The sequence below is a fragment of the Dreissena polymorpha genome, chromosome 5, assembly GCF_020536995.1.
Source record: "Dreissena polymorpha isolate Duluth1 chromosome 5, UMN_Dpol_1.0, whole genome shotgun sequence".
In the NCBI taxonomy this organism is placed as follows: Eukaryota; Metazoa; Mollusca; class Bivalvia; order Myida; family Dreissenidae; genus Dreissena; species Dreissena polymorpha.
Window position 1 is genome coordinate 26,191,805 of NC_068359.1, and position 14,661 is coordinate 26,206,465.

At 35.4% G+C, this 14,661-nt stretch overlaps 2 protein-coding genes and 1 pseudogene across 4 annotated transcripts in view; 2 read left to right on the forward strand and 1 right to left on the reverse strand.

Annotated features, from left to right (window-relative positions):
* Positions 1 to 5,451, reverse strand: part of LOC127830996 (splicing factor 45-like) — a 29,508-nt gene extending 24,057 nt beyond the window's left edge. For both annotated transcript variants that reach the window (XM_052355965.1, XM_052355964.1), the window contains exons 1-3: positions 5,392 to 5,451; positions 3,658 to 3,765; positions 2,279 to 2,352 (exon numbers count right to left, since the gene is read on the reverse strand). In XM_052355965.1, coding sequence (XP_052211925.1) covers positions 2,279 to 2,352; positions 3,658 to 3,712 — 129 coding nt within the window. In that variant the 5' untranslated portion in view covers positions 3,713 to 3,765; positions 5,392 to 5,451. The remainder of the gene's footprint in view (positions 1 to 2,278; positions 2,353 to 3,657; positions 3,766 to 5,391) is intronic.
* Positions 4,738 to 6,975, forward strand: LOC127831117 (uncharacterized; annotated as a pseudogene).
* A 790-nt stretch (positions 6,976 to 7,765) lies between these two features.
* Positions 7,766 to 14,661, forward strand: part of LOC127830992 (GRIP1-associated protein 1-like) — a 57,345-nt gene continuing 50,449 nt past the window's right edge. For both annotated transcript variants that reach the window (XR_008026348.1, XM_052355959.1), the window contains exons 1-2: positions 7,766 to 7,868; positions 12,056 to 12,253. Coding sequence is in view for 1 of the 2 variants with exons in the window: in XM_052355959.1 (XP_052211919.1) it covers positions 12,203 to 12,253 (51 nt within the window). In the remaining variant the exon portion in view is untranslated. The remainder of the gene's footprint in view (positions 7,869 to 12,055; positions 12,254 to 14,661) is intronic.

Genomic DNA, 14,661 nt, shown 5'->3' on the forward strand with positions numbered 1-14,661 from the left:
AACTTTAATCCTGTAGAACACAGCCCGGATATAATGTTTTTGGAAGGATGGAAAAGTTTAAGCATGAGCACCGCATAACGGGTGCCACGCTCGGCTACGGGTGCAGTTTTGAACAACGGATTGCAAAGCAATATTGTCCCCTACCAGTGAAAATCCACCATTGTCAGTAAAAAAAATTTTTTTTTATTTGTTGCCATAGCAACCAAAATACTTGACGTAAGAACAAAATGAAATGACGTGCATACTCTCCATATTGCCATCTATCCATGTTTTAAGTTTCAAAAAGTGTCCGAAAATTTAGAGACATGTATGTTATGTTTGTTTTTCAATTATTATATTGAAATAAAACCAATTAATACATAATAAAAAATTGTGCAATCATTTTATTGTGTTGAACTCTACTTTCTCTGCTTTAAATAAAATACAACTTCACTTATTTGCAATCTCTTACCTGCTATTAAGACCACCTGTGGGACTTTTGAAAAGTGGTCTTAATAGTGAGATGGTTTTAATGTTGAGTTTTCATAAATTTTGATGGAAAGATAATACAAATTGTGAATAGTCAAACTTTAATCCTGTAGAACACAGCCCGGAAATAATGTTTTTGGAAGGATGGAAAAGTTTAAGCATGAGCACCGCATAACGGGTGCCACGCTCGGCTACGGGTGCAGTTTTGAACAACGGATTGCAAAGCAATATTGTCCCCTACCAGTGAAAATCCACCATTGTCAGTAAAAAATTTTTTTTTTTATTTGTTGCCATAGCAACCAAAATACTTGACGTAAGAACAAAATGAAATGACGTGCATACTCTCCATATTGCCATCTATCCATGTTTTAAGTTTCATGAAAAAATATGAAGAACTTTTAAAGTTAGCGCAGGATCCAGTAAAGTGTGACGGACAGACTGACAGACTCAGCAGTAGCGGACAATAAATTAAAGCTTGTCAGAATTTTTTCCTTGACCTTTGACCTAGTGACCAAAAATGGGTGTGGCATGTAGAACTCATCAAGGTGCATCTACATATGAAGTTTCAAAGTTGTAGGTTGTAGGCAATTTGATTTTAGAATGTTAATGCGGACGACAAGCTGGCTATGACAATATCTTGGGTTTTCTCCGAAAAGGCCCAGCTAAAAATCAACACACCTGCGTCTTTCCAATAAATAAATCGGCCAACTGCCGTTAAGATTTACTATTACTCCTATTGCTACAATCAATCTTTTATTTTAAACACAACTCTTTTTGTTATCACTTATCCATTTTGAATACCGATATGGCATACTGGTTTGTTTTTATAACCATCCAAGAAGAAATTCATCTCACTCAATTAACTGTTAAATTATTCGCAGTTTTTAATCTTTAAAGTGTGTACCAAACAATAACTAGTAATTTAACCATCAAAGACTAGATGACATGCGCTAATTATCAATGAACAAGAGCACCACATAACGGGTGCGAACGCTCAGCTGCCGGTGCAGTTTTTAATAAATGAAAGCTTGTCAGATTTTTTGTTGTTGTTGGTCACAGTGACCTTGACCTTTGACCTAGTGACCCAAAAATGGGTGTGGCGTGTAGAACTCATAAAGGTGCATCTACATATGAAGTTTCAAAGTTGTAGGTGGAAGCGCTTTGATTTTAGAATCAATGTAAAGGTTTTATGGCTATGACAATACGAGCTGGCTATGACAATACTAGCTGGCTATGACAATACTAGCTGGCTATGACAATACGAGCTGGCTATGACAATACGAGCTGGCTATGACAATACGAGCTGGCTATGACAATACGAGCTGGCTATGACAATACCTCGGGTTTTCCCCAAAAGACAGCTGAGCTAAAAATCAAGGGTTAAAAAGAACACCTTGCTGTCAATGCCAAAAAGCGTTTTCCTTTATTGGGTCAAAATGGCTTTGTACACAAACCTGATTGAACCACAATACCAAACAAAATAAGGTGTGAAAATGAAGGGTCGTTTAGCTGGTGTCAATATAGAGCAATTTTGTTGATTGGTGCTAATTTAAGTGGTCGTAATAGTGGATTTACAGGTTGGTCAGATTATTGAGAGAAACAACCATTGAAATATAGAAGGAAAAATTAGGGACTGAAAAATGCTGGTCGTCTTACTGAATTGGTCGCAATTACAAAGTGTTCTTTGAGTTCTTACTGCACTGAGCACTTACTTTTCCTATGGCAAGAAACCTGGACTCTGTGTTCTGTATTTCTGGTGAGAACTCTAAGTACTTATTTTGCTGCAGAGTGGGTGAAAAGCCATATATACCTTTGTTTGAATCAAGGAAGCTTTCTTTGCCTGCAGCTGTGACTTCATCAGCTTGTAGCTTGATGACCAGCCGGCTGTAACCAGAATAGAAGTCAAATTGATCTGCTCATATTTTGCAGTTTATTGAAGAAATGTTTAGACTTATTGTTCAATAGTGTCTCTTTTGAATTTAAGGATAAGGTGGCCTTTCAAGGAGCAATTAACCACATAATACATTACACCATTGATTACATATACTATTAAGAAACACATATACATGAAATGTAAAACATAATTAAACACAACAAACCGTTTTTCTTGATGTTCACAAAAAAAATTCTAAGTTCTATTATCAGTAAAATTAATTCTGAAAACAGATAAAATTCAAAAGGAGTCTATGTTTGAAAAGAAGAACAATCTCATCTTGTAGCCACACATTTAAGCCAAAGTGCTGTTTATTGACCAAAAAAATCAACATGCTCTTGTGAAAACAATTATGCAATTAATTATGTTTTACTTCACTCAAGGCTCATTATAATCAGGAAACAATCAATATAATACAGATTGATGAAGGCATACCGGCTCATATATCCAGCAATATGGACACTGAGTAGACCATAAGAGGGCTAGACAAAAAATGATTGACATTAGCCTTTTATGTGAGTGAATGGGAACCAGCTGAATTGCATTGTATCAACGGACATGGAAAATGTTAAGAATAAATACTACTTTAAAGCATTGAGGGGTGCAAGCTTTCATCTTTAACTGCCAAGCACTAAAGAAGTAACACAAAATTGGTAATGTAAGCTATTGACAAGGAAACCATTGGTGAGTTGCCCAGTCAGAAATAACTACTATGCAAAGTTCCAAACCTCTTCCTTTGATGAGTGAAACAAAAATGACACAATTAAGACACATTAAAAGGTCAGGAAAGCCAAGCGATAGTCTACTTTTAAAGATAATATTATGATTTGACTGGTACACCACAATTTACAAAGAGTGAGAAAAAACAACTGACTATTAATGATGCATGTAAAAGATGGAAAGATAAAATTATAATGATAACATGTTTGATAAATGACAGGGCCCTCAATCTGTCAAATCCACGGCCGAAATTCGGCCGCATTCCCCTCCCTGAAAAGTATACCTTTTTCCCCTTTTTTTAATGATAGATGTCTCATTATTATTATATCTCAATTCTATTTTAATTTAATCTTGTCAAACATACTAAATTATGAAATAGGCAATGAATATAGTGCAAACATGTACAAATGTAGTAATAAGATAGTAAGTAAAAAATCCCCCAAAAAGGGAAACGCCGCGAAAATTCCCCCTGCTATGGGTAGCGACCCGCTTCTCCAAAAATGGATTGAGGGCCCTGAATGATAATCATCACAAACCAGCAACGTCAGCCTTTTCCTCTTTTCCCACATCTAAATCATCATAGAGTGACATCTTTGCAAAGATCTCTGTGTGTTAAGTCTAATACTCCTTCTTTGTAGTATCCTCTGAAATATATATTAAAGATCTTTCCTCATATGGTCCAAAATATAAGATGTAGGTGATGGTTTATGAGCTATATTTAGTATGCCCATACTCTACGCAACATTTTACTGTCAATTTCCTGTAGCAAAATAATTTCAAATGAGCTACGATTTTTCTTGTGAAACAGCCTTACACTACCAGACCTGTGATTTTTGCATACATCTCGCATCATCCTGATCAGTGCAACGTGACAAATCGCGGAGATTCTGAGCGACAAGAAAATTTGGGTGATGTCTCGGTGATTCCACTGTGACCGTCGCGCAATGTATCTCACTGTAAGGCAATCAGTGCGAATCGCAGCAAACCGCCGTGATTCACCTTTTTTCGCGATTTGCGTTGACGGTTACACAGGGAAGCACATTTTTTACATGACTGTGTATGACGCAATAAAATATTTTTGTACATGATCGTATTGCATTCAATCTAAATTTCAATTCGCTCATCCAATGAAATCTGTGTCCCATAATGCACTGTACTCTTTACACTTCTGAAAAATGGCCAAGGCAAATGGTTGTGTTTATGAAATTCTTAAACATATTTATTATCATAAATCTTTAAGATTATTTTTTCGAAATTAATGCTGTAATAATATTAAATTATCGGATAAATGTGAACATTAGAAAAATTGGTATATATACAGTTATCAATACCCTTCCGTTTACATGCATGAATTGGCGAATCACTGATGTCACCGATATCCACTGGGATCACGGTGAATAGTGGCAAATCACCACAAAATTGCGGGGAATCACCGCGAAGATTATTTTACACTCGTGCGACATCGGAGTGACGAAACACGTGAAATCTCAGTGATTTTCCACTAAAAAATCAAACTGTCCACCGTGACTCCGCAAATTAGGCAAAAATCACTGGTCGCGTAGTGCACATTAATAGCAGCATAAAAACAAATTTGACACCGTTGCTCAAAAAACAAAATGTACACAGACACAGGATTTCCAACTATTTCATCAAAATTCTGGAAACCAACTGTATGAAATAATGTTCATTAACAGGATCAGATTCAAAGCCCTGAAATAGGGCTTTTCCCCCCACTATAGCAAAATGCTCATATGAAAAATTCCCAAACCAATGCCCACCAATTTTAAAAACTTGACCAAAAACTAATACAATCAATGTTGTTAACAATACAATATATATATGATAATATAACATAGAAGGACTGCCACTCTATACATTCTAACATCTGGAAAAATGCTCAATGAAACTTAAAATGGCCATAGCCACATCGAACAATATCAACAACTAATGTTTACTAACAATTGAACAATTATAAAATTGTTTGAAAGAATCCCTTTTAATATGATGTTAAAATATCCCCAACCGAGCTATGGCCGTGCCCTTTAACTTGCACTAAGGCGGTTGTTTTATTAAAATTATTATCTCATCCGAAATTGTTGCATCCGAATACACTGATTTTTATACAAAACACTTTTTAATTGATGTAATATTCATAAAAAAATACTAAAAATGTGAGCTTAAAATAATGCGATGGCTTTAAAATCACAAAAAGAGCAAAATACTGACATCTCGTATCGATAATAAATGTTAATTATTACAGAGAAATTTACTATTTTGTGTAACGCATCTGCTTCGTCTGACGCTTGCTTTTGCACTTGCATGCGTTTAACTATAATCGAGGAAACACTCACAACTACCAAAATATTATTTGAACTAGCATCGAAATAAGATCCTGTTTAAATTCACCAAGTATCCTTTGTTTTACAAGCGCGAATGCATGTAATTGTGTTCACTTGTAAAGTTTAAAATATTTCATTTTAAATGAGATATGAAAAATAAAAGTATTGCTTACAAATTAGAAGTGCATGTGGTTGTCCCACCACGATTGCGTGATGGTCAAAATATACTGTTACATAACTAGTCATGCACTGAATTAAGGACCATACGGACCATACAACATAGACCATACGGCCCAGACTTGCGGACCAAGCGTGTGTCCGTCTGTGTTAGTTAGGCCATAACAATATTCTTTTGACTTTCAGGTTGTTAAAGACCCGTTCAAGAAAAGCGGCCAATTGTTGAGTATTCACGCCTTCATCCAGAAGGTTGGGATTAAGAAACAGCTCCCGCTGGTCTTCGCTTTGATGTCCAGGAAGACGGAGGCTGACTACATTGCCGTTCTTACAGCCATCAAAGAAAAACTCAACAATCCTGTCGTTGACAACTTTGTGCTCGACTTTTAGCAAGGTAAATAACAATATTACATTATTTATTACATATATTTTAATTTATTAGTACTGTTTTCATTGCATTGAAATATATCGGTTATCTACTACATATTAATCTCGCAATTAAGTGTTTTAAAAGCTTTATTAATTAACAATACATTATAATTACAGCTGCTTGGTTGGCTGTACGACGCGTTTTCCTGGCGTTACTATCAAGGGTTGTGTGTTTCACTGGACACAGGCTGTTTGGCGAAAAGTCCAGGACCTTGGGTTAGTAACCACGTACAGACGTCGACAGGCACTGTACAACTACATGAGGCAGCTTATGGCGTTGCCCTTCCTACCAGCTTCACACAAACGGGAGACGTTTGAAGCGTTGAAAGACCGAGCAAACAGTCCGCAGCTCGAGGCCCTCGTTACAGTCAGTGGGTCCGGCACGTGCTGTTCCAACCTGATCACTGGTCCATATTTCGGCGTTCAGTACGGACCAACAATGACGTCGACGGTAAATAATAGTTTAAAAAAAAGTGTGTAGCTCACTTATTGAAATTGACTTATCATAAACACGTAAATGCGATGTTCTTACTGTTACACAAGATAACTTATGAATATAATTAAATATAATTGATGCTAATGTGCATGTATAAAAATATCAAATCATGAATTATTATCCATTATAATTTGTTCAATATATCAGGATGGCACCACAAGCTGAATACTACGGTGAGATATGGTGGCTGTCCAATTTACGTCCTTGTACCCACCTTGATGACAGAGGCCGAGATCGTCGCTATCACAGTAGCTGCCGACGACCTGGATCGAGATGTCGCGACCAAATACACCAAGTTGGAGGAGAAGATACAATCCCTGTGGGACAAATACATGGGAAATGAAGTAACCACATCACATTTCTTAAAGTCCGTGTCCAGATTGTACGGACCGTACGACAACATGACGGCCAACTAGTTGTCGGTTTGTCTGGGGAGTGAAGTGGATAGTGTTATTAAACAGACGATCAAGTCTGTAACGGACATTAAAATAAGCAAAACTAAAAAAAACTGTTGTAAAATACAAAGTTTATATCAACTGATTGTGTGTGTATTCTACCACATTGTATTCAATGTAATTTTGATGTGAATTGCTAATTTGTTTTATGTTAGGTAAAATAAGATGTATGTCAAATTATTGTGTATGTGTGCTTCGACACTGTATTGAATGTTTTGTCTATTAATAAATATAAAATGAAATCTGTATTTCGATGTGATTTTCTCAGTTGTTTTATGTTAGGTAAAATAAAATGTATGTCAAATTATTGTGTATGTGTGCTTCGACATTGTATTGAATGTTTTGTTTATACATGTGTATTCTTCTTGTTATCTAATCTTATTAGAGCTATCAAAATATATGCAATATAAATAACTTGTACTTTGTTTTATTTCAAAGCGTCTCTATCATTTCGACGATATACCTGAAGCAAAAGACAAAATAAACAGTAATTAAGATAATATAATACTGTATTAAACAATATCCCATTCAGCTTCTGACAAGCCTAAGATAAATCCTTTAATATCGCTATACGTATAAAAATTAGGGTGAAACGACTTTGGAATTAGGGCGAAACGACCCATGGCGAACGGGACTTAGGGCGAAACGACTCGGGGCGAACGGGATTAGGGGCGAAACGACCCGGATTCACCCACTCTGGATCAGCAGACGATTTAGGAATCCGAGATAGCCGATGTATCACGATTGGGATTCACCATTAGGCCAATATTATCGGACCATGCGGCCCTGATTTGCGGACCATACGGACCATGGCCGAATAAATATTCATTTCGTGTTCCACTTCCTTCAATATTGTATTAATAGATTTAATAAAATATTGAAGTTGCTGTAATGAAATTAATGACAACATACTTGTTTCAATTTGAACATTTGCGGACCATACTGATCATACTTAATAAAAAAGTATTTCATGTTCATTCAATATGAGCAAATAAGAAAATAATGAAAATAATGTGAGAAAATAATAAATATAAGAAAGCAAACATTTATTATATTTAAGCAAACAAAAAACCACATATACATTTACACTCAACTGTTCACACAGGTTCATACAACACTAATTCAGCAACTCACTCCCAAATATATCTCTCTTCACGTAGCCGTGCCAGGCATACATTCTTGCATAAACGTAACACACTATTTTATTTGTGTTTTGTTGAGCCCGCTAGCGGAAAGCTAGATATAGCAGACTTTTACCTTATTTTTCTTATAGCAGCTCTTTGACCCAGGTCAAGATCAGCAACTGCAGCGCAATTATTTATTAAGTTATCTTTAATTAATCTTTAATTTATTGCTTTGATATTAACTGTTTTAATACTATTTGTATCACATGCCATAGTGCTTTCGTTTTTAACATAAAATAATCATGTTTATTGTATTGCAGGTTTTTTAATTTAATTTAATTGTTTATTTATTATAATTGATCTCAACCCTTGGATAAAAATGTGTGTTTATATTATGTAAATTTCAAGTAATGTTCAATTGTCTATTTGTTATATGTATGTTGTTATTTTATGTCGGTCAATAGCGATTCATCGCTAATGTTATACTTGTTATGTACAAACCGACTTTAAATAAAATTTGTATTTGTATTTTGTATATTTAGCAGTCACGGTGGTTTATGAGCCCACATGCGTTACGACGTCCAACAATGACCATAGGTGTCATTCATCGTGCAAATTAAAAATACTGTCTACCATCATACATGTCGTGAATGACAACCGTATTCTTACCTTCAGGTCAAGGTCACACTTACGTGTCAAAGGTTAAATTGAACACGTTTTTCTTGTCCAATCTCTTTCTTCATGCAATTAAAAAAACTTATTCCAAATAATGTGTGGAGTCGAACAACCTTCTTCCTTCATCTAAATCAAATTTCAACGTCAGATCAACTTAGAAGTCATATGTCAAATTTGGTAATAAAACAGCATGTATGGACTGAAACTTTGTTATTTGTGAACTTGAAAAAAACTTACCACACATTACCTCTCGTTTGGCTGCCTTAAAGGTGAAGTTCACAGTTAAAAGGTTTGAGGTAAATTTGGAACATGAAAAGCTTTTCCAGGCTGTAACCTCGTCATCAATCATACAATTTTAAAATAAATTTACCATGTTCATCATGCAGCGAATGCGTGTCATGTATAAAAACCATCACAATAGCTTAAGGGCAATGGTACAATAGGAGGTCAAACGTAAGGTTTTGGCTAATTACATTTTGTATGGACTGTTACTTTATTATTAATCATGTTTGTTTTTTCATAATGTGGAAAAGGCGTTTTATCCCTTCAATTGTGAAAAATTGAACTGATTTCACTTTCCTAAGTATGCTGTAGTCTTTTAAAGTTCAGCTCATACATAGATTCACCCGCTTAAAAAAACAGTCAATGATAATTTGTAGGCAGTAGCAGTTTCGTATTTTATGTAAGTGACACATAGTACAAACATAGAATAACTATTATACAAGATTTCAAATCAAACTAAAACAATGAAATGTTCAGTATTTTGAATCATGAAATAGCTTATATCAATGTTTGTAGTACTACCCAGCCATGAAAAGGCTTATGCTTCACTAAACAGACATGGATAAAAAAAATGTGGCCGTGTTAAAGAGTATATACAGTGTCCGAAACATTTCTTATTTTTCAGGTAGCCCACTGGGCTACCAATTAAACTATTTGGTAGGACATAAAATTTACCTACAAAATGATAAGAGGCAAGTTTTCATCTTTATTTTATTTCTTCATTTACATATACATGATACGTGTACATACATATACATAATACAGCAAGTAGTCTGATGTACACAGTCAATATCATAAATTAATGTTACAGTACAGGCACCGTGTACTTAAATGTTAATTAACAAAGAAAATCATATATAGATATTACATGTATGTGCAAATGTATGCGTACTTAAATTCGGACCGTACGTTAAGTCGGAAACGTAAATAAAGCGATAAGATGATAAATACTATTGACTCTTATGGTGTTAATCAATGCAATTGTCTTTTTTAACTACAAATACCGAGTTTCAAAGAAATCAGGAGAGTATTAAATCATTTATTTACTTGTGTCCGACTTTAAGTACTGTCCGAATTTACGTATTGCATCCGTATGTTACGACACTTGTGTGAAGTCAGTGTACAATACAATAATTGTTTCAATAATGAAGGAACTGATACAGCGTAACGGTAACGATACGGCGTGTTTACATTATCTTTTATTAAGAGGAAATGTCAATGCCAAATAATTTGCGAGATACTCCGGTACTTTAGTTGAAATTCACAACGAAACTTTTAATAGAAATTATATGATCTCAATGTTGTACCCGCTACGAAATTTTTATTTACAAATAAATACACCCACGACAATTTTCGCGCGCTTTTTATCTGGAAAAGGAAATTCATTTATTAAATGTAGTATTTGTAACCTTAAATAGCTGTACACGACGCGTGCAAACCGTGTCAGGTGATTTACGCATGTTTCACTACAACGGTCCTGATTGGGAGCTTATTTCTTCATATCTTTGAATAGAACCATATGCCGAAATTCATTTGACACTTTCGAAAATTTCAAACGTTTGTGTTTATGACTCTTATCTTCTATATTACCCACCCATAATTTGTTTTTAAAAACATAAATCGGGCATTATGGGATTATCGATTAACAGTCAATTAATCCAATTATTAATTGACAATGCAAACTAATTAGCAGGTGTTAACCGCGTTCACACCGTTGTAATTAATATTCGTTTTCGGTTTAGTTACCGTTTTGAAGAATCCGCTATTGTTTTGATTTATTTAATGTTCGACGTCCTTGGATATTTAACGACATCAAAAACGTTGTCGCTATTAGGTCACAATATACCAGAAGATTTCCTTAACAAATTCAATGTAAAGTCAACAACTTCAACGAAAAATAAAGTCAAACTTTTGCGCGTAGACACCCCCATAACCACACCTTTTCTTAAAGAGCATGCCAAGCCGAATGGATTTAAACAATAAAACGATTGGTCATGCAGTTTGTAAGAAAGAACTCGACGCGAATCAACGGTCACTGTTTTAAGGCCACCTTTTTACCGGCTGATCACCAGTTGATGAGGGTTTCCCGCCATCTGTCAAAATCTCATGTAGTCTCCAACCTATAAGCAAAACACTGAATTTGTAGTATACAACAATGTTTTCCCTACCACATGCACACAGAAATATTCAAAAATAAAGTCATGGCAAGTGCCCATACAGAGAGTTGTGTCTTCAAATAAATGACGTTCCATTTTTAGACCGTATAGCATTGAACACCAAAATGATTTAGAATATTGTAACCTATTACTCATGGTTGCGGTTAACAAAGAATTCCAAATTGCGAAATGACGTTGCATCATGTGCGCCAACTTATCCAACCGGCTCCCATTATATTATTAGTAGACGACAAATGTTGATTCTTATTGGGTGATTAAAATACACTTTTACTGTTAACAATCGACATTACCGCAAGTGATCGGTGACTGATCCGATAATTGATTGCACTTTGTTATCGGATTATAAGCAACACACAGATAACACTCACGATTAATTTCTTGTCGGACACTAGTAAAATAATCACTGATTTGATATAGGATAGAGCATTTATAAATATCATGTACAATTTTGAATAATAACCATTATGAAGTGTGTGTATATATGTTTGAATTAATTCCAAAGTTGTAGAATAAATGAATTCGTAGAAAAGTAACTACAACCTAAAACACATGTTAGTATATCGCAATTCATCGGGATGGATGTTCCTTTCCCTAAAATACTTGTTTTGTCTCATGCCAGTTTGTTAATGATAATATCATCATTTGCTTGTTAGGTCTTTGAACTCATTTACACTGATTTGCATGTCATAAGAATGACCCATTTTAAATAAATGTATTTCTGTTTAATAAATGTGGTGATATTTAAATTCAGAATATAACAATAGAACTCTTCTTTACATAAAGTGTATGACCCCTCTGGAGCATCGACGCACTGTAACTCTACACACAGATCACCCGAGTAATACAAATACTATATTTAATGACATCTATGGTAATTGATACATCTTAGTTGATGTGCGGTGTCGTTCACGGTTGCATTTATCACGTGATATGTACAAAATGGCGTCTGCTCTCTCAGAGGATGAGTTTCATCGGATGCAGGTAATTTTCTGAATTTTCTTACAAATATCTACATCAAATGAAAAATATAAATATATAAGTGCGTTTATTAGATAGTTATCTTGATTACTTTATCACACTGACGTAATTCTAAACTAGTTGTGCTGCTAACGTCGTTGTTGACAGTGTTTACCAGTGACTTATTACGTCTGTTGCTTTGACAGTTCGTGCATGGCCTTCATGTTAATGATAATGTATTGGCTCTGTTTTATTGGGAGTAACTGTTATTTTCTTAGTGCATGCGTTTGGTTGATGATCATTTGAGTGGCTTTTTTTCCGGTGGCATTCAGTCATTCAATTGTGAACTATAACTTCTTGGTTGTAAAAACCATCCACCCGGTTTGCTAGTCATACATGCCAGACATCCCGATCTTGACAGGATAGTCCTGCCTTAAGGTTGTTTGTCCCAGCTTCCCGGTATGAGACAATTCGTCCAAACCTTCGTAAAAAAGTTGTACGATCTACAAGGTCACAATAAAATTCACTATTCAATCTTCTTGATTAAATTTTCCATTGCTAATCCCTTTATTGCCCCCTATTTACAACCTCTTTGTACCACTTGAGTGCTCCAGTGTTGTTTTAGACACCTTATCTGCGATTTATCTGCAAATTATCAGACTTGGCGAAATTGCCTGTCTGCCGGTCCTGACTGGCAGATATCCATTTGGTCCAGCAGGTTTAACAAGAATGTCGGTCCTGGCGACCGGCAAAATGTGAAATGAATGCAAACAAATCATATTTTGTTCAATGTTAAAAATTCCAAGAGCTAACCCCTTACTAAAATTCATGAAAATGAAATCACTCAGTGTTTTGATGTTTGCAATAAGTTTGTTGCATACAATTAGCAAATCCAACTGGTTACACAACACCTTCTTCAAACTGGGTCGCAAAATCAGCAACTGCGTTCTAACAAAAAAGATCTTGGTAGCTTTGACATATTTTTCGAGTTGATAAGGACATTAAAATATGAATTTCTTAATGAAGCAGAGCTCCAGATGAGGATTTGTGAAATTAGTAACGGTACTGCCACTGACAGAAAGAAAGGAGTAACCCTGAAAATCAAGTAGTACCTCAGTGCTCCAGCTAGGATTTGAAAAGGGCAGGGGGGCTTTTTTGTCAAAAGGGCACTTTCGACGCGCAGTATTTTGTCAAAAGGGCACTTTCGACGCGCAGTATTTTGTGAAAAGGGCACGTTCGAGCGCGCGGGTGTTTCTGGAATGCTTTCTGTTGCATGTTAATTTATATGTTATTTATAATTGTTAGAATATATTATTCCCATTATTATTAAACCATTAAAATATAATGTCTACAATGAGGATTGAATTAATTACAATGAATAATCATATGTAAAAAAAAAAAAAAAAAATTTTTTTTTTGGCAGGGGGGGGGGCAGGGCGGAGGTTCGGGAGGGCAGGGCGAAGGTTCGGGAGGGCAGGGCGCGGCGCCCTTCGATTTAGGCCTAGCTGGAGCACTGAGTACCTGTACTACCATATCCAAAAATACAGGTAGTACTGTACTACCTGTGTTCTTGAATATCGAAGGGTGTTTAACTTAAAATATCATTTGCAAAGTGGATTCTTTGGGGACACAGAATGCAAAGCAAAAAATTATACCTATGAACAAGTAAAACTACTTTAGTTTATAAAAATACTGTAAAATTCAAACCTTCATAGGCCCACACTGTGCTAAATTTACACAGTTTAGCAGCACTACGGCAAATTTCACAAATTAACCGTAGAACGTCTTCTATTTTCTCCGTGACAAACCAAACATGTAGTTTTCCAATCTTCGATAGTTTTTGTTTGTATCCGTTTCCCATCGTGTTTTCTAACGTTTTTAACCTCCCATGCAATCACATCGTTTAATATCCGGGGCGACAATGTATATTTTTGGGTTTACAGTTTGAATGTCAGTATGGTTAAACGACCGTATGTATCCATTATATGACAACAAAGTGTTTTTTTGAACCGCTTTCGGTTTAGCGGGCATTCCCTTGTGCACAGACATATTTTTTTTTACGGGTTTATGAGTTACAGGAAATCACGCGACAGAATAGACAATAAAACCCAAACCAAGTCTACAGCTTTTCGGTAATTTAAATTAACGAAAAGTGCCGTTATGTTTGAGACCAACAAATCAAACCACGCTGATGCGGATGTATCGGTACGGCCAGATTTGTTTCGTAAATGCGTAAAAGGGAGATTAAAGTCGTAATTGTACGTCCAGTTTATAAAAATAAATGCGTAAACCTTCATGAAAAAGCCGTAAATACGGCTGTACGGCTCTTATCTGGAGCTCTGTGAAGCATGGCTTTAAAAAGGTTGTTTATAAAATATAAACAATGTTCTAGTGATATCTTTATAACATGCACTCTTCATAGGTCTCAAAAC